The sequence below is a fragment of the Vigna angularis genome, chromosome 3 (assembly GCF_016808095.1).
Source record: "Vigna angularis cultivar LongXiaoDou No.4 chromosome 3, ASM1680809v1, whole genome shotgun sequence".
Classification (NCBI taxonomy): Eukaryota; Viridiplantae; Streptophyta; class Magnoliopsida; order Fabales; family Fabaceae; genus Vigna; species Vigna angularis.
Window position 1 is genome coordinate 566,879 of NC_068972.1, and position 18,406 is coordinate 585,284.

The window sequence follows — 18,406 nt, forward strand, 5'->3', positions numbered from 1 at the left end:
AAAATTATAATTATATTATAACTTAAGTTTAATTTGTAAACATTACGAGTTTATTATAATTTATATGATAAAAACAATTATATATATTAATTGAGTATAATATAACGATCAGGATAAAAAAAAATGGTCAACTCCATTCAAAATAGGATGGAACTCCATTAAACATTGCATATATTTGATTTTTAAATCTCATTTTGTTCACCAAAAACATTATATATCTAAATATATGCCTATAAATCATAAGTTTTTGACATGAAAATCTTATATAAGATACTGGTCTTGTATAAATTACATTTTATTAAATATTTCTGATAGTCCCAAGTTGTTACAATGTTAACATTGTCTTCTGGCATTAGATTCACCCAATAGCTCCTACTCCGACTCATCAAAATGTTTGGTAACACAGATTCGCGTTTTGAAATTATAAACTGTGGACATTACATGAGTGTGTCTCCCATGTCCCTACTCAAACGTTTGTGTCTCCCATATCTTTATACACAAAATGCTCAAGATGTCGTCTAACCGTTTCGTTATCAACCCAAAAACATATCAATAATTTTATACCCCCACCTTGTAACAATAAGTATCTAAAATAAGTGAGGTGTAAATCTCACCTTACAATCCGATTTTGTGGAGTTAAGTTAGGCTTAAAGTCTATGACTAACATAGTTAGAGTCTATCCTAGCGAGTCCTAAGTGAACATTTCTGTTTCCACCCGTTGTCAGACTGTTATCGGATTAGACTTAAAACTCACTTTCTGTTTGTGTGATTATGTTATGTCATTATATTAATTAATATAATATTGAGTTTTTTGTTTTAGCTATCATAATTTAGTTTGATTTAAGAGGGAAAATGTCGTTTCATGGATGAAATAAACTATAAACAATAAAATAAATAAAAAGGATGTTCATCAATTAATCGTGCATGCAAATTATGACTTATGCAATTTAACATTCTTCTTTGTGTTTGGATAGTTTTTGTATGAAAAAAAGAAGAAGAGTATTTTGATATATATAATGTTGACAATATTTTAATACAGTCAGTACACGTGTTATTTTAATAATTATCATTATTTAATTATTATTGTACTAATGTACTTTAAACTTAGTGAAAAAATGATATATTTATTATGTTAAAATATTGTGAAAAAAATTTATATTAACTATCATTATTTATTTTTATATATATCCATAAACTCTCTCTGTATCCCATATTAAAAAAGTTTATTTTTACGCTTTTTAGAAGTAAAAAAAGTGAATTTGAAAATATAATTTATGGAGTGCGAGAAGAAGCTGCGGTGAGATGACTTTAACATCCACCCAAACCCAACAAATGTTTGGTTGTTACATTCTGCATCCATCAAATTTATTCATGTGTTATTACTCTTGATTTTATTCTCCAAAATACCTTAAATCATTTAAATCATTTTCTGAAAATATTTTCTGAAAGGATAATGATACTTTGACAACATTTTAATACAATCTACGTATCATTCTGTGATTGATCCACTCTACAATCAATAATAATAATCATTAACACTAACATGGATCAATCACAGAATGATACGTAGATAGTGTTAAAATGTTGTCAAATAAATATTGTCAAAGTATCATTATTCTTTTTCAAATACACTTTTTCACTTTTCCGAAGACATTTAACCTATTCTTATTTTGGAAAAAAATTCCTTCAAACTTAGACGGGTGCAGCAAGAAAATTGATGGGGCTGCGTAAATAATATTTCAAATACTTTTATTTTGTTGTTCGTAAATTTTCACATAATCTGGACCAATTAACCAGAAATTCACTAGCAACTTTTTTACTTTTACTGATTACACTCTCTTTTATACTAATGCACACTCCCTTTTCTTTTTGTTCCATGCGCTGTTCCATTGAATACACTTTTTAAATAGACTGAATTTGGTTGATGAATGATATACTAATTCAATTTATAATTATATGAATGTATTTTTTGAATTTATGACACATGGTTAAAAAGAAACCATTTTGTTTGTTACAATTTTACTAAATGAATATGACTATATGTATTTACTGATTTATTCTTTTAGCATTTAAGTACTTATACAATTACACATATTATGAAGGATCGTGATATTTTAATATTTCTTAACAAAGAAAAATACCCACTTAAAAATTTAAAATAATAATATTTTAATTATATTTTTTATTCTTTAACTTAAAATGTTAACATACATTATCATACATGTATATTTTAGATATTTTTTTCATGCTAATAAGATTTTAATTTTTGTTACTAGTGAAACTTTGATGACATTTTAACTCCAACTTCTTGTAAATAGATACAAATATTATTTTAGTGTTAAGGATTCTTATGCTATAGTCTTGTATGTAAACTCAAAATCCTTCTTATTCCTCCTCTGAAGTTCATTTCCTAAATTTATCAGGACAAAAAATACACTCCAAATAAAAATAAGTTTTATTTTATTTTTGTTTAGTATGAAAAGAAAAAGAAAATGACAATTATTTTTGTTTTTTTTAAATCAACTTACTATTATTTTATTATAAAATTCATAGGTTATAAAAACAGTTAAATGTTTTAATTTTAATATAATAAAAAAATTAATCAAATTTTAAGTCTCTCATAAATTTATATATTTTAATTAAACTTTTATTATTATTTTATTTATTAGTATTAAATTTTTTATATTTTTTAATTAAGTTTCTATATTTTTATATACTTATTTTCACTAATTTAATTATTGTTTTCGTATCTTAACATAATTCACATATTATAAAATGTAAAACTTTATAATTAATATAAAATATTATTTATGACTTAAAAATTAATTAATTCTATAATTTTTCTTATTTAATATATACATAATAATTATTTTAATCATTCATAAAATATTAAATTAAATTAATAAAACTTTAGTTTTTATACTATTTTTTTTCTTATGTTGAAACTGAATTATATTAATAATTATTTTAGTAAAAATATATTTATATTAAAAGCTTAAAATTTGTGAATGTTCCACATTTAAGGCCAAACAATAAATTATTCAAAAATTATTTATATAACAAATTCTTATTCTACTAATTTATTTCATAGTCAATTCAAAGCAAATCAATTTAGTTTACAAGTTGGTTTACCCAATTAAAACCAAGTTAACTCAATTCACTTTATTGTAAATAAGAAATTTTATAATTTTGTTCCATTTACATAAATTAATAAATTAGCATGTTAACTCACTAATAATATTTAAATATTTAAATTATTTTTTATATTTATTGAATAAAAAAATTAAATAAAGAGACTCGAATCTAATTGAGTCAAGTAAACCAAATTAATTGAAAATGTTAATTTTTTTCGATCCAACCAATTCAAAACTATAATAAACGACAGATTGTATACAATATATTTCTATAATCTAAATAATATAGTTATAAATATGTAGTAGTTTATTATATATTATACTATAATACTAAATAATTTATACATATATGGAGGGATTCAAATTTTTTCGTATATATACATATTTATATACTAATTTTAAGTAACTGTTATTTTAATCTAAAATAATTATATTTTATTTTATCTTTTAATAACAGTTAATTTAAATTTAATTATTTTTTAAATTAATATAATTAATTGATATCTTTAATATTTATTTTTAAAATTTAAATAATTATTTATTTTTATAACTATTTCTAATAAAAAAAATTATAGTTTAATAAATTTTTACTAGAATAAAAAAAAATGTGTTTGGTAATATAAAGTTGAGAGTAATAACTTAATAATTTAATTTTAAAAACTTAATTTATCAGACTCTTCATCTTCTTCCAAGTAACTCCTATACTCTCTGTTCTTATTTCTTGCCCTATCCGTTCGTTTTCTGTCCCATCTGCAAACCCTAACGCCATACCAATTTGATTCGAAGCAGAAAAAAAGTGAAATTGGAGTTTCAGAGACGAAAAGAAAATGGCTTACGGTGGTGCAGGTCCTGTGGGTGGTTCGGGATCTGCATCCACCATTAAGCAAGTGAAATTGGAGAGAGAAAGCGAACTCAGAATAGAAGTGGGTAACGACGCACCACTTCGCCTTCGTCTCCTTAACGGAACTGCTGAAATTTTCGGCACCGAGCTTCCTCCCGAAATCTGGCTCAATTTCCCTCCCAGACTCAAGTTCGCTGTAACTTCTCTATTAATCAAGTTCTTTGTTGTGTTCACGTTTCTTTCTTTTTTCTTTTGATAAGGGGAATGCTACTTTGTGTTGTGGCAGGTGTTTACTTGGTTTGGTGCGACCATTGAAATGGACGGAGCTACTGAAACTGATTACACTGCCGATGAGGTAAGCCATTGTAGTAGCCTTATTGAATGTTTCCTTTCTAACTTGTTGGTATGGCAAGAAAAGAACAAGAAAATAAATATGACACTATTTGAGAAATCAGTGATTCGGAGAATACAACTTTTTGAGTGCAGACTCCCATGGTAAGCTATGTAAATGTGCATGCCATACTGGATGGAAGAAGAAGTCGTGCCAAAGCTTCATCACCTGATGATTTTGAATCTTCTCAGGTATTTTCTCGTGCTTTTTGCTTGATTGTCTGGATGGCTGACAAAAGATTTTAAATCGGGGTTGTGGTTATGTCCCTTTCCTTGATATTATGGGAAATTGCTGACAAATCCTATTGACACTGTTGTGGTTTCGTTGTGGAGGCGGAGTCCCTTAAAACTTTGATGTTGGGGCCAAAATTGTGGCCATGGACATATTTTAGAAGCTTGGATTTCTCATGATAAGTTTTTGTTGTTACTTAGTGTGACTTATAATTTTCAATGTTAACATGAACTGTCAAAAACAATGCTCTATTCTAAGTAAATTGTGCTGATAGACTTGAAAGTTTGTGATTTTATCATAGATTCAGATGCTATTCTTTCATGTGTAAGTTGTAAAGCTTGTTGTATGTGAATTTTGTTTTTCAGGGTCCTAGGGTCATTGTTGTAGGGCCTACTGATTCTGGAAAGAGTACCTTGTCCAGGATGCTTCTTAGTTGGGCGGCTAAACAAGGTTGGAAACCTACCTTTGTTGACTTGGATATTGGCCAAGGCTCTATAACAATTCCTGGATGCATTGCTGCCACTCCAATTGAAATGCCCATTGATCCTGTGGAAGGTATTCCACTTGAAATGCCTCTTGTATACTTTTACGGGCATGCAACTCCAAGGTATAGCTGATGTAACCTCTATCATACATTGCCAAAATTATATAAGAACTTTCATTGATTTGAGATTTTTAAATTATTGGTAGCACATTAAGGAAATGAAAATCCAATCTGAATGTATTTGTTTTTCAGCAACAACGTAGAATTGTATAAAGTGCTTGTCAAGGAGCTTTCAGGGATGATTGAGAGACAATTTACTGGAAATGCTGAATCTCGAGCTTCGGGCATGGTGATAAATACTATGGGATGGATAGAAGGAGTAGGCTATGATGTAATTCGCCTGTGAACTTTACCTTATGATTGTTAAACTAATCACAATTCCGACGTGTAACTTACTGCTAATTTTGATTATAGTGCTCTTTCCTTGCTCACTCTCTTCTTGTGTGTGTCTGTTGCAGTTGCTCTTGCATGCAATTCGTACATTCAAGGCCAATGTTGTCTTGGTTTTAGGTCAGGTGTGTGCCTTGCATCTATATACTATGTACTATTTAACATTTGCATCATTTCATATTCTATATTAGTTATGCGTTGAGAGACAGTTCCAATGATCCCCACTATCATATTTTTAAAATTTCATACTTTCCTTGTACATGTTAGTAATTCTTGCATTCTGTAGAAGCTCAGTGTCTCAGTCATTCCTTTGAACCTCTTATAGGAAAAATTGTGCAGCATGCTCAAAGATGTGCTTAAGAGTGAGCCCAAAGTAGATGTTGTGAAACTTCAGAGGTCAGGTGGAGTTGTATCTAGGAATGCAAAAGTCAGACAGAAGGCCAGAAGTTACAGGATAAGGGTAAACCTACCTGCTACTTTTGAATATCTTACACATGTGTTAACCTCAAATTTATATTTTTCTTCCTTTTTTTTTATTTTCATTCTTGAGGATTTAAATTTAAACTATGAAAGTCTGTTATCTCTGGGAAACTTTTTCTTCTGAGTTTATCTGTTAATATAGGAGTACGTCATTATTCTTACGCCTAGGGAAGTTAAGTGCTCAGAAATATGTAGGATAAAAAATATTCATTGTTAAGTTACAAGCAGTAGTTTTGTATTCTGGAAGATTTGAAAAATCTAAACGAAAAGATTGTTAATTTTAGTGATGTTTCCGTTGTCAACATAAATAGTGAAACGGTTGGTAATTTTTTATTTTTTTTATCTTGAAATTTGCTGCTTCCTCGATATTCATGTACCCTTAGTCGGTGTTTAGAATGTCTATTCTCGTGCAATCGAAAAACTATATTGACAGTAGATCACTTTTACAAATACGAACAATTTGTTTATTAGCCTTGGGAAGTGTAGTAGGATGAGGGTTTTCTTTTCTTTCCTCCCCCTGGACACTGTTTAACATTACTGCCATTTGATTTTGACACAGGAATACTTCTATGGCCTTTCAAATGATCTTTCTCCACATTCTAATATTGCAAATTTTAGTGATTTGTTTGTTTATCGAGTTGGTGGTGGGCCACAGGCCCCACGGTCAGCCTTGCCAATTGGAGCGGAACCTGCTGCAGATCCAACAAGAGTTGTACCTGTAAACATAAATCGTGATTTGCTCCATCTTGTCCTTGCTGTCTCATTTGCCAAGGAACCTGATGAGATCATTTCCAGGTAACTGTGGTTCCAATTTTAATCATAAAGTTTTAAACTTCTTTGAAGCCAGTAAGTTTGATCATGCATTTTGTTTTGTTGTAAAGTGATGTGGTTGCTTGTATGTGTGAGGAGTAGTGTCCCTTGTACAGATATGGTGACACTTGAGAGATTTGTGTATCGATTATTATTTGATAAGCAGTGTGGGCCAAATGGAAACTGGTGACCCTTTATGCTGTTAATTTGAAGTCTACTTGAAATTATCCATCCGATATGATTTGATTTGCTTTAATGGAAATGGTTATTCTTAAAACTTTGTTTATCTATTTAATTTTCTGACACTTCTATACATAAAAATGGCCATTCTTGAGATATTACGTCCTCATCTCCATTCCTTGTTCCTACAAGTACGTCTTCTTACCATGTCATGTCTTTTCTGGTGCAGCAATGTTGCCGGGTTCATTTATGTAACAGACATTGATATTCAGAGGTTTGTATCGTTCCATTTAATAATTCATTTTATTTTGCAGTTTATGATGAATGCTTGTATTGTTGTTTTGTAACTTACAGAAAGAAGATAACATACCTTGCTCCGTCTTCTGGAGAGCTTCCAAGCAAGTATTTGATAATGGGATCCTTGACATGGCTTGAAACATGAACTAATGAACAGTGTTTTACCGGAAAATCTCTCGCCAAAATTTGTTACCCTGGTTCGCCAGTTTTGTGTCGTGATCAAATGTAAATACTAATTTAGCTTAGATCCTCTTGTGAGGTGTTGTTTTTCGTAGTGGGAAGCTCCTCGTGGTTTTTGTATCAAAAGGTTTACTTTAAACTTTTTTCCATGCCTGGATAGACAGTTTTGTTATGTTCAATTTTACATGTTTTATTGTTAATCTAATTGAACTCTAATTTTAGTATATTCATTTAAGGTATCATCGATAAATAGTTTAGTTAGTTAAAGTATAAAATATAGAAACAAGCGTACGCAGAAATAAGAATTTTAAAAATTAAAATCACAAAAACTAGAGAGATCAAAATTGAAAATAAAGAATTGAAGAGATCAAATTTGAAATTTATCCTTATTCATTATAAACTGTAGATAGACATTAAATATAAGGATATAAGTAAATTTGTTGAACTTTAAAATAGATTTGATTATTAGTCATGGAGATTTTAACTAATAAAACTTTTACAATTTTAAAAGTTGTTAAGTGCTCCTATAGTTTATTTAGTTTTTAAAGCTTATATGTTAATGTAGTTTTTTTTAATTAAGAAAACAAAGTCTGCAACGTGTTATTAGTTCATAAATGATGATAGATATTCAACGATGGAAAGAAATCAATGTGATACAACATTTTTTAGTGATATCAAGTATACCTATTTTTTTTTATAAGAAACGATTTTATTTAAACTAAAACCGAATATAATTCGTATAAATTGTAAAATTTTGAATTCAAATATTTAATGATCAAAATTAAAGAGAAAACTAAATAACAAAAAGAAATTGAAAACATTGAGATATTAAGATCGTGTTAGAAAAAATTAATCCTATAGTTAGCCATATGGAAATTTAATGAAATTAAACAAGTGTAAAATTAAGGCAAATATAATTTTATTTTATTTTTTGAAGTACAAGCATAGTTTATCCAATCCACTTAGCAATCTGAGATTCTATTTTCTTCTCCATTGTTCCCCGATGGAAATGGATTCCCTTCCCAACGGTAACAACGCCACCGGAACTCCGATCGCCGTCACCCTCAACCCGGCGCCGCCTCCGCCGTCGAACCTTCCCCAACTGACAGAGTCTCTGAAGCTGGAGCACCAGTTCCTCAGGGTTCCTTTCGAGCACTACAAAAAAACCCTCCGTGCCAACCACCGCGCCGTCGAGAAGGAGATGTCCGCCGTCATATCCGGCGTCAACGAAGCCGCTGACCTCTCCCCAGATGACGCCGTCAACCATCTTAACTCCCTTGTCTCCCGCTTGCAAGGGCTCAAGAGAAAGGTAAACTGCTGACCTAATTTTCTTGATTTGAATTTCGTTTAATCGCGTGATAAAGAAAAACAAACGTTGTATTATCGATTGGCATAGTTAATTTTGTATTGGGAGTGCTTAATAATACTCTGTGTAATGTGGTTAGGGGTTACTATGTGAAGTTATGATCTGTAGCATGGTTTTTGGTTCATGTTGTTCCGATGATTGATTACGTTTGTTATTAAGTATAGCTGTTGCTTAATTGGAAATTTATGTTCGCCTTTCGTGAGTTTTATGATGATCATGATTTGGATTTTTGCAAAAAATATGTTAAAGTTGGAGGAGGGAAGTCGGGCAGAGCATTTACAAGCTCAAAAGTGTCGAGCGCGTCTTGATCACTTAGAATCTGCCGATGCGGAAAACATGCCAGAATGGAATAACACTCGCTTGAAGCGGATTCTTGTTGATTATATGTTGAGGATGTCATACTATGACACTGCAGTGAAACTTGCAGAAAGCAGCAACTTGCAGGTAATGAACAAGGTTATCGAATGTGTGATTGTTTGAAATGTACATTTTCTTTTGGTATTGATTCTAACAATAATAACACTTATGTTGGTGTCTCAGGATCTTGTTGATATTGATGTATTCCAAGAAGCAAAAAAGGTTATTGATGCTTTGCAAAATAAGGATGTTGCGCCTGCCCTAGCATGGTGTGCTGATAATAAATCAAGGCTGAAGAAGTCTAAGGTTCATATTGCTGTTTGATCTTTTTAACAGTTGGTGCACCGTGCCATAGGCTGAGTCATGGTTTAGGCTTTTGGGTTCATACTAATCGGCATTTCTTTTAATGCATTTAGAATTGGAAATCATCTCAGACATACTGCAACAACAAAATATTCATATTTAAGAGAAGGATAACCACCGTATTGCTCTAGTATAAAAATGTCTTTAGTCTGCTTAAAGTTTGAAAATAAAAATAAAAATAAAATTATAAACTAATGCAAATCCAGACTTTCTCAAATGCCCACCAGTGCCAATAGAGTTTCTCATAGGATGACACTTGTTAATAATAAATACACAAATACACTTAAGGCATCAGATCATATTTACCATTGCAAATTTCTGGTGGTTTAATGACGACAGAGCAAATTGGAGTTCCAGTTGAGACTTCAAGAGTTCATAGAATTAGTAAGAGCTGAGAACAATTTGAGAGCTATCACGTATGCTAGGAAATATCTTGCGCCATGGGGAGCCACTCACATGAAAGAATTGCAGCGAGTCCTTGCAACACTAGCTTTTAAAAAGGATACTGAATGTGCCACATACAAGGTGAGTATACCTTGTCTTTGAGTGATTTTGTGCGTTAGCGATACTGGTGTCTTTAATTTTATTATCTTTCAATGCAATGGTGTTAGGATTGTATTCATGTTCCCTGTTGTTAGAATTCTAGAATTTGTAATTAGAATTGCAATTTGATACCCTTTAGTATCACCCCACATTTGTTTTACATTTCCCCCCTACCCACTTTTCATGCGAGGATTTAGAAGTCTTCAATGGTTATGTGAATGGAATAGAAAGGGCGCTAATGGAGTTCACGAGTTCCTCTAGCAATGTGACATTTAAGAATGAATTAGTGACTTCTGAGTAATTTAATTTTGCGCTTGTATGTTTAAGTTTTTATCATACATTGTGATTCCCCCCATTCATGATTGAAAAGTTGAACGACTGATTCATGATGTGGTTTGGGACCTGATAACTATGTAAATGTCAATAACACAGTACAAGATAGAGTTGTTTCATTTCTTTTGCTGTTAAAAACATTAACTCCGTTGTACAAGAGCATGTAGTCCTTCAAGCTAATTATATACACTTTACTCTGTGGAAAAGAAAGGAATGACAGCCAATATGCTAATTGATGTAAACTTTAAATGTTTCTAGTTGTTAATAATTGTAGTCAACAAATCGAACTGTCTTAAACCTCTAAGTTGTGCTATATTCTCTAGTATTGCAATAATCGATTGGACTTTTACCTAGCACATGTCTTATGTAATTCACACGGCCAAGAAAAAAAAAATCCTGTATTGATTAGGTTAACAACAAGAAATATTATTTGCACGGGTTATTATGTTCCACTGATCACTTGTTGACGAAGATTTTTATGCCTGTAGTATTTCACACAAAGTCTAAACATTATATTGTTGAAACTGTAATTCTTTGCCAGAAATTTTGCTTCCTACTGCATTATTGTCTTGAGGAGCTGACATTTCAGCACTAAAATCTTTATAATTTTCTCTTACATGTTCTTTTACAGGTTTTATTTGAAGATAAGCAATGGGATTTTCTAGTGGACCAATTCAAACAGGAGTTCTGCAAGTTATATGGCATGACGTTAGAACCCTTGCTCAATATCTATCTGCAAGCTGGGCTTTCCGCTCTCAAGACACCGTATCCATTGACAACTTGAACTGTTGATTATCATCTGGAAACACTTCTTTTAATGCTAGATGCTTCTATGCTGTGTGTGGATAGCCATGTTTGCATACATATAACTGAAACACCCCCGCCATCCTTCCAAAAAAATATTTTAAACACTTGGACTTTCCTTATCCTTTTGAGGGAATTAATGGTATTAAATGGTTTGCCTACTAAAGAAAATTCCTTTTGATTGGAGTGGTTCGGTTCCCTTTTCATGCAGTTATTTTAAAACCCTCCATATATATTGAAGTTGAAAAGCATTCTTTGTGTGAAATTTCATACTTGACACTGATAATCTGTCTTGAGCCCTTATGGATCAATTCATGATAATGACCCGTGTGTGTTAATTTGTTGTGAATGATTTCAAGGATCATACTTGTATTACTATAGCCTCTTGTAAATTTGATTGGTTAGTGTTAGTGTATGCATTGCTAAAGCTTAGATATGTCCCTTGACTTGATAAAGATATTGTTACGAGGATGATTGCACAAAAGAAGATCCGCTATCACAGGAAGCTTTCCGCACATTAGCCCTGCCATTGCCATACTCAAAGCAGCATCACTCTAAGCTTGTTTGCTATATAACAAAGGAGTTAATGGACACTGAGAATCCACCGCAAGTCTTGCCCAATGGATATGTTTATAGCACTAAGGTTCCTGTTATTCTAGTCACTCTTCTAGATATTCCACGGATAAGCACTTTTTATGAGGGTAAGTTTATTAATTATCTGGTGTTCTTTTGCAGGCTCTAGAAGAGATGGCGAAGAAGAATAATGGTAGAATCATCTGCCCGAGGACGGGTTTAGTTTGCAGCGACACAGATCTGGTCAAGGCATATATTTCATAAATCTATATACTTAAAAAGGTATGATTCATAGATGAAAATGTCAACCTTGCCTTGGCTTCAAGCTACCATGGCTGTCTGATTATAATGTTTTGGAAATTACTCTGATGGGCTTCCGTTGTTATGTCCAGTCTTTTACTTGTGTTCCGGTGTTTACTTGAACTTGTACATATGTTAGATGTTTCAAACTGTAACTGGGATATGACGTAACCTTGTGCATACATTGATTTGTATTTTTCATAGTAATGAACTTCTGTGAGTGCCGCTGTGGTATACGAGGAGGGATTTCATAGAGAAGAAAGATAAAGGTGAAATGAAGATGAGTCATGGAATAGCTAAATGTGTGTATTTTACAGATTTTAAACATACGTGTGTGGGCTCGTGTCTGTTCTGTAGGGGTTAAATTATAATGAGTAATAAATTAGTTAGTTAAGTCTAATTTTTTAAATATAAATTATTAATTAGTTTTTAAAATGGTAACTGTAAAATAAGTGGTTCATTACGATAAGGTAATTGCATTGAATTGATTCTAGTTCACTTGGTAATTAGAAGATGAGAGCAACATTATGTTACATACAACCAACAGTGTTAAGTGTGCGTGTGTGTGTAATTGGTTAGAAGGAATATATTTATTGAATTTTACAGTTTGAGGATAAAATTATATTGAACTTTGAAATTGGAATGAACTTCGATTTCTTATAAAAATTTAAGAACTAGAAATATATTTAACATATTATATTATAGGAAATAAAAGATAATTGTGATTATAAAATTATATTTAGGATAATAAATTAGAAAATAAAAATAATTGTATAAAATTTATCAAAGTAATATTTTATATGATAGAAATAAATAATACTAAAAAAACTAAAATGATTAAATGAGTTTCAGAAATAATTTAATATATTATTGAATTAAATTATTTAAAAGAAAATAAAAATATAATTAAGATTATAATAACATGAAATATTTTAAAGATTTAAAGTTTTTTAATTATCAAATTAGTCAAAGAGATGATGAAAATTATTTTATAAAAAATAAAAGTTCTTCGATTAAAACAAAAAGTAAAGATAAAAAGATATAGAAGATAAGTTTTCTATATATACGTATCATTTTATTAAATTCTAGAGCTCGGCATTAAAATAGTTTCGTTTAATTTTTCTTATATGCTTCATAGGATTTTTTTTTGTTAATATATAGGCCTTGCAGATATGACTATTACTTGGTATATTTTTCGGTAATATTATACTATATTTCTTTGATTTTGATATCGTACTCACTAATCTTCTTGAACGCTTTGATTAATGCATACTATTTTAAACAATCACAAAATAAACGAATTCCTGATATTATTGTTATTGCGTAAAAACTAGTAAAAACATAATTACACTTGTTTTTTTTAATTATAGTAAAAATTTATTAAAAATAATTATAAATTAAAATAATATATAATATTTTATTATGTAAATAGTTTTTATTATAAATAATTATTCGAATTCAAAAAATATTATTAATAGAATAAAATTAAAAAATATTTTTTTATAATAAATAATTATTTAAATTTTAAAAAAATTTGTGAATACGAAAAAAAAATTATCACAAGCATTAATCAATAAGATTGAAAAACTCAAACTTGTTATTTTACTTTTATGAAGTAATTTATCAAACACTATTAATATAATAAATTAGTTTAAAATTAAAGGTGAGGAACTTGGATTAATCATAATTAAAATTTGGATTAAGTAATAGCGAGATAAGTAACAGTTATTTGATTTGGTACGAATTATGGATTAATAGTAAATGAGAGAATTGCTATCAAGGACCCCAAGGTTCCTTGTTTCCTAATTTGTTTTGTCCCAACTGTGATACAAAGCATCTGCTCTAACGGACCAATAAATACGTTCATGTCCTTTTTCGGTTGTAGGTATCACGCTGAACGTTGAGGCAAGTCTTTCTCAATGAAAAGTCCTATAAGATTTATATCTACTGAACTGTTTGAGTCATTTCTCTGGCTGGCTGCATCTGAAGCAGTAGCATAGACCCAACTCTGCAAATTCAAACACCCTGCAACGAAACTACAAAGAAAACACGAATTGAGATTGAGATCCACATTTTTTGTGCTTGTTAGCTACCATTCTGCTTCTCTCTATCTATCTTATAGATGTGAAACCAGATAATCTGACTCGATCCGTGGTCACTTAGCTAATCCAATTCGGCTTACTTATTAATGAGTTGAAAAGAAATTTGAATTCGATTTAATTTATCACGGATTGGTGTGTTAAATAGATTGACTCACTTAATTATAAGTTCTTTTAAAATAAAAAAATTATAATTTTTTTAATTGAAATTTAAATAAATTTTACTCTAAAATATGTTAAACTCCAAATACAATTCAAAATAAAAAAATATATTTTATAATTCAAGCGTAATCCAAAAACAATGGCGAACAAATAAGTTTTGAATATTGATCATTTTTTATCACTTGTCCATTTATAATATCAAAGTATTGAATAGATAAGTTTATAATATTTTTCTCTAAAACATTTTTTTATCCTTATCTACAATATAATAAAAAAAATATTAACTAATAATATTAAAACAAAAAATAATAAATAATTAAATTAAATTAGATGAGTTGATGAGTCAATGATTCACCATAGGTTTAACTCGAGTGAGCCAAATTCTAAGTGAGCCACATTAAAAACTATTCCACATAAAAATTATATTTTTTTTAAATCCAACCTAACTCAATCATAGTACATCCAATTAACTCGCGGTTAGAATCCATTAAGACGTGTGAATATTCGTATGCTTTCATTATGATAAACACTTTTGATTCATTTGGTTTTGTCTACATTTCATTTATTTAAATTCAATGCTTCATTTAGCTTTGGTCATAATTAACGGTTTTGGTGTCATTCTCATTATTTACAAACCCACAAATTAAGCCATAACTGAAATATTAATAGTATTTCATAAAATTATTAATCAAGATAACTGACAAAAAAAATGTAAAATGATGAAGATACTTTATTATGTAATGGAAAATAACTGTAGTAAAGAGGATTTTCTTTTTATTGTGATCAAATTATTATTATTTTTATAGTTTTTAAATTAACATAATTATCTGGTTACTTTTTTAACTGCTTGTTTGTTTGATTCTAATTATTTTTTAAATAAAAGAAATTATTTTAATAATAAATAAATATACTTATAGTGTGTGTATTTCCATTTGTACTTCAAGAAAGCATAATAATTTAAGAACAGAAAAACATCATAAAAGTATAGAGAAAAGATAAAAAATATCATTTAATGTTTTTTTGGATACATGTAAAATACATTTAATGTTTTTAATTAATAAATTTTAATAGTTATAAATGATCACATGAACGTTGAATTTATTTTATAATAAATTTGTAATGAGAATAATAAAACTCAAACAACTTCGTATTTATTAATGTATGAAATTTTGTTAAGTAAAATAATAAATTAAAATATTAATAATATAACCTCGTATTTTTATATTATTTTTATATTAATAATTTAATCTCATATTTATTTACACATAAAATTATTTTAAATAAATAATTAATTAAAATAAGAATTATATTAAGTTGATGCATGACTTTAGAGCTATACAGAATCAATTGAAATATTTTTTATTTAAAAAAAAATACGAACAAAATTGAAGAAAGGATGAGCTAATTTTAATTTTATGAATTAATTTATGAAACGCTTTTAATCTAATAAATTAATTTAAAATTAAAGATGAGAACTGGATTAGTCATAATTAAAATTTGGACGAAGCAATAGAGAATTACAAATTATTTGATTTTGTATGATTTATTGATTATTAATAAATGAGAGAATGGCTAACAAGATCCCCAAGATTCCTTTTTTTCCCAATTTGCATTGTCCCAACTGTGATACAAAGCATCTTCTCTGACGGACCAAAAAATACGTTGATGTCCGTTTTCCATGCTAGGTATCACGCTGAACTGTGCACACTGCTTCCAGACGAATACACCGGTGTGGTTATTCATGTTCAGCAATTTTACGTAAGCATTTCTATTCCCATTCCCAATTTCCACTTTTTGTTGAAAATCAGAATAAAAGAAAAGTTTTGGTAAGCTTGGTAAGTCGTTCTCAATGGAAAGGCTTATAATGTTTATATCTATAGAACCGCTTGAGTCATTTTTCTGAATGGCTGCAATTGAATTCTGCAAATTCAAACACCCTGCAAAAAAAACCACAAAGAAAACATGAATTGAGATTGAGATCGACATTTTCTGTGCTGGTCATCACCTACCATTATTCTTCGGTCTATATATATATATACACACATGTGTGTGGGGGCTCTGCATATGTGTTGCATTCTTTCATGCACTTTTTTATTCATTAATTATTTTTAAATGTTATTTATTTAAGGATTAAATATAATTTTCATCTCTTAACTTTTATAAAACTTAAAAATAATTATTATTCAAAATTTTAATTTAATTTAATTTAATCTTTTTGTAATGTATAACTAACCTGTGAGTTAATGATTGGGCGATCCACAGTAAAGAAGTGATCAATGGGTCCAAAACAGTAATTAACTTATAATTAATCTGAGCTATAATAGTTATTATTGAACAGTTAAGGAAAATAATAGTCACTGACGAGAGATTAATAAAAATAATGAAAGTCATTTATTGGTGATTAATGAGTCAGAGTTAATGATAAACTCATTATAATATTTATAAATATAAGTTTAACATGAAAGACAAATAATTAACTCTAATTACTAATCTTTATTAAAAGATTAGTATGCAAAGTCACTTACTTGAGCGTCAGAGTGCTTTGACAAGTACTCGTCCCCACGCCTCGGATAGAGATGAGAGAGATTGAATTTGGATAATGTAGGATTATCAGGAGGTCTATCCAGTCTGCATGACAACTTTAATACTTTGAGTAAGGAATCTCAATCCCTACTCGAAACACTTTTAATTTTAAAAATATGTAAATTTAGTTATTTTAATATAATTTTATTAAATTTATTTGATAATTTACAATTGTTTTATGTCAAACAATGTAAACAACTCAAATAGTATAATCAAATACATTTAAAATAAATTAAACTAAAGTTTTAAAAGAAAATTAATTTCAATATTCACTTAAAGAGATTAAAATCATATTTAACCTTATATTTAAAATAATAAAACTTAATTCATTTAAATAATAAAACTTTTTAAATAAAATTATACTTATACGTGAATTTTAATATTAAAATAAATAAATTATATATTATCACTTTTAATATATTATTTTCTATTTTTTCACATATTTATACTTTAAGAAAGTAGTATAGTTTAAAAAAAATATCATAAAATTATAAAGAAGAGACAAAAATTACATTTAACACTTGTTTAGATGTATAAATTTTATTTAATGTTTTCGTTTAATAAACTAAAATAAGTTTCAACTTATTTTATAATAAAAATATTTTCAGTTGTATCTTAATTATTAAGTACAAAATTTGTATATTTTTAAATTGATTATGTGATGATTATTTTGTTAAGCGATGTTGTTTAAATATCAAATATAATGAATAATTTCTTAATAAGAGTAAACAATGTGGAACTTGCAAATAAACAACAAATATCACTATTATAGATTTTAACCATAACTCTAATAGTATGTGTTTCGGTTTAATTAGGGTCTGAGGTTGTCCGTCTTCAATCCTAGCCTTTTCTGTCTGCAGATATGACATTCACTATGTCAATCCGTTCGTCCAGTGTTTAAGTTGTCCCCCCGACTAGAGATGGTCCTGCAGAAAATACTCTGACGCTCAAGTCAGAAAAAACTACCCATGTGTATTTTGATAGTAATTTAGAATAAGATCCTTTTACCTGAACATTAATATTGTATTTATTGGCCTCATAATTGTCCAACCCATTAATTATATTAATTATTCATTAATACAATATATTTGTGCAATATAATCTGCCAATCACCCATAAATACCATATATTTGCCTTTGATATGGTCATTAAATATATTAACTGGCCATTAATGATGTCCGTCTTACCTGGCTCGCGATCACTGGATTATCGGTTGGTGCGGATGACACTCCCCTCGAACGGTCGGCTACCCGGGTATAGTACATTAAGCCCCCCCAAGCCTTGAGCAGTTGTTTGCAACTGCGAAGGGGTTTTATAAGTCAGGCAGTTAAGTGGTGGTAGGAACAATTGGACCGAATGCGATTACGAGTGATTGTCTTCTTCTACCAAGGAGCTTTTTGGTTGAAGTAGATTCGTTTGTGGAATCACCGAGTAAGTCGTAGTTC

The 18,406-nt window shown here is 29.3% G+C and overlaps 2 protein-coding genes across 2 annotated transcripts; both read left to right on the forward strand.

The window, feature by feature from the left end:
• Positions 1 to 3,807: 3,807 nt before the first annotated feature.
• LOC108326051 (protein CLP1 homolog) lies at positions 3,808 to 7,683 on the forward strand. The gene is made up of 10 exons (XM_017559295.2): positions 3,808 to 4,171; positions 4,262 to 4,330; positions 4,462 to 4,557; positions 4,963 to 5,204; positions 5,334 to 5,472; positions 5,600 to 5,656; positions 5,857 to 5,991; positions 6,571 to 6,806; positions 7,231 to 7,275; positions 7,356 to 7,683. The coding sequence occupies exons 1-10, from the start codon at positions 3,962 to 3,964 to the stop codon at positions 7,441 to 7,443; spliced, it is 1,317 nt and encodes a 438-aa protein (XP_017414784.1). The 5' UTR covers positions 3,808 to 3,961; the 3' UTR covers positions 7,444 to 7,683.
• Positions 7,684 to 8,414: 731 nt separating this feature from the next.
• On the forward strand, positions 8,415 to 11,050 carry LOC108326052 (protein MAEA homolog). The gene is made up of 3 exons (XM_052874084.1): positions 8,415 to 8,787; positions 9,094 to 9,288; positions 9,385 to 11,050. The coding sequence occupies exons 1-3, from the start codon at positions 8,482 to 8,484 to the stop codon at positions 9,523 to 9,525; spliced, it is 642 nt and encodes a 213-aa protein (XP_052730044.1). The 5' UTR covers positions 8,415 to 8,481; the 3' UTR covers positions 9,526 to 11,050.
• The last annotated feature ends 7,356 nt before the right edge of the window (positions 11,051 to 18,406 follow it).

Excerpts from the sequence above, each read along its gene's own strand:
- LOC108326051 (XM_017559295.2), top strand. The coding sequence starts at position 3,962 with ATGGCTTACGGTGGTGCAGGTCCTGTGGGTGGTTCGGGATCTGCATCC. Across the intron at positions 4,331-4,461 it reads CTGATTACACTGCCGATGAG|ACTCCCATGGTAAGCTATGT; the intron begins GTAAGCCATTGT and ends TTTTGAGTGCAG. Across the intron at positions 5,473-5,599 it reads TAGAAGGAGTAGGCTATGAT|TTGCTCTTGCATGCAATTCG; the intron begins GTAATTCGCCTG and ends TGTCTGTTGCAG.
- LOC108326052 (XM_052874084.1), top strand. The coding sequence starts at position 8,482 with ATGGAAATGGATTCCCTTCCCAACGGTAACAACGCCACCGGAACTCCG. Across the intron at positions 8,788-9,093 it reads TGCAAGGGCTCAAGAGAAAG|TTGGAGGAGGGAAGTCGGGC; the intron begins GTAAACTGCTGA and ends AATATGTTAAAG. Across the intron at positions 9,289-9,384 it reads CAGAAAGCAGCAACTTGCAG|GATCTTGTTGATATTGATGT; the intron begins GTAATGAACAAG and ends TTGGTGTCTCAG.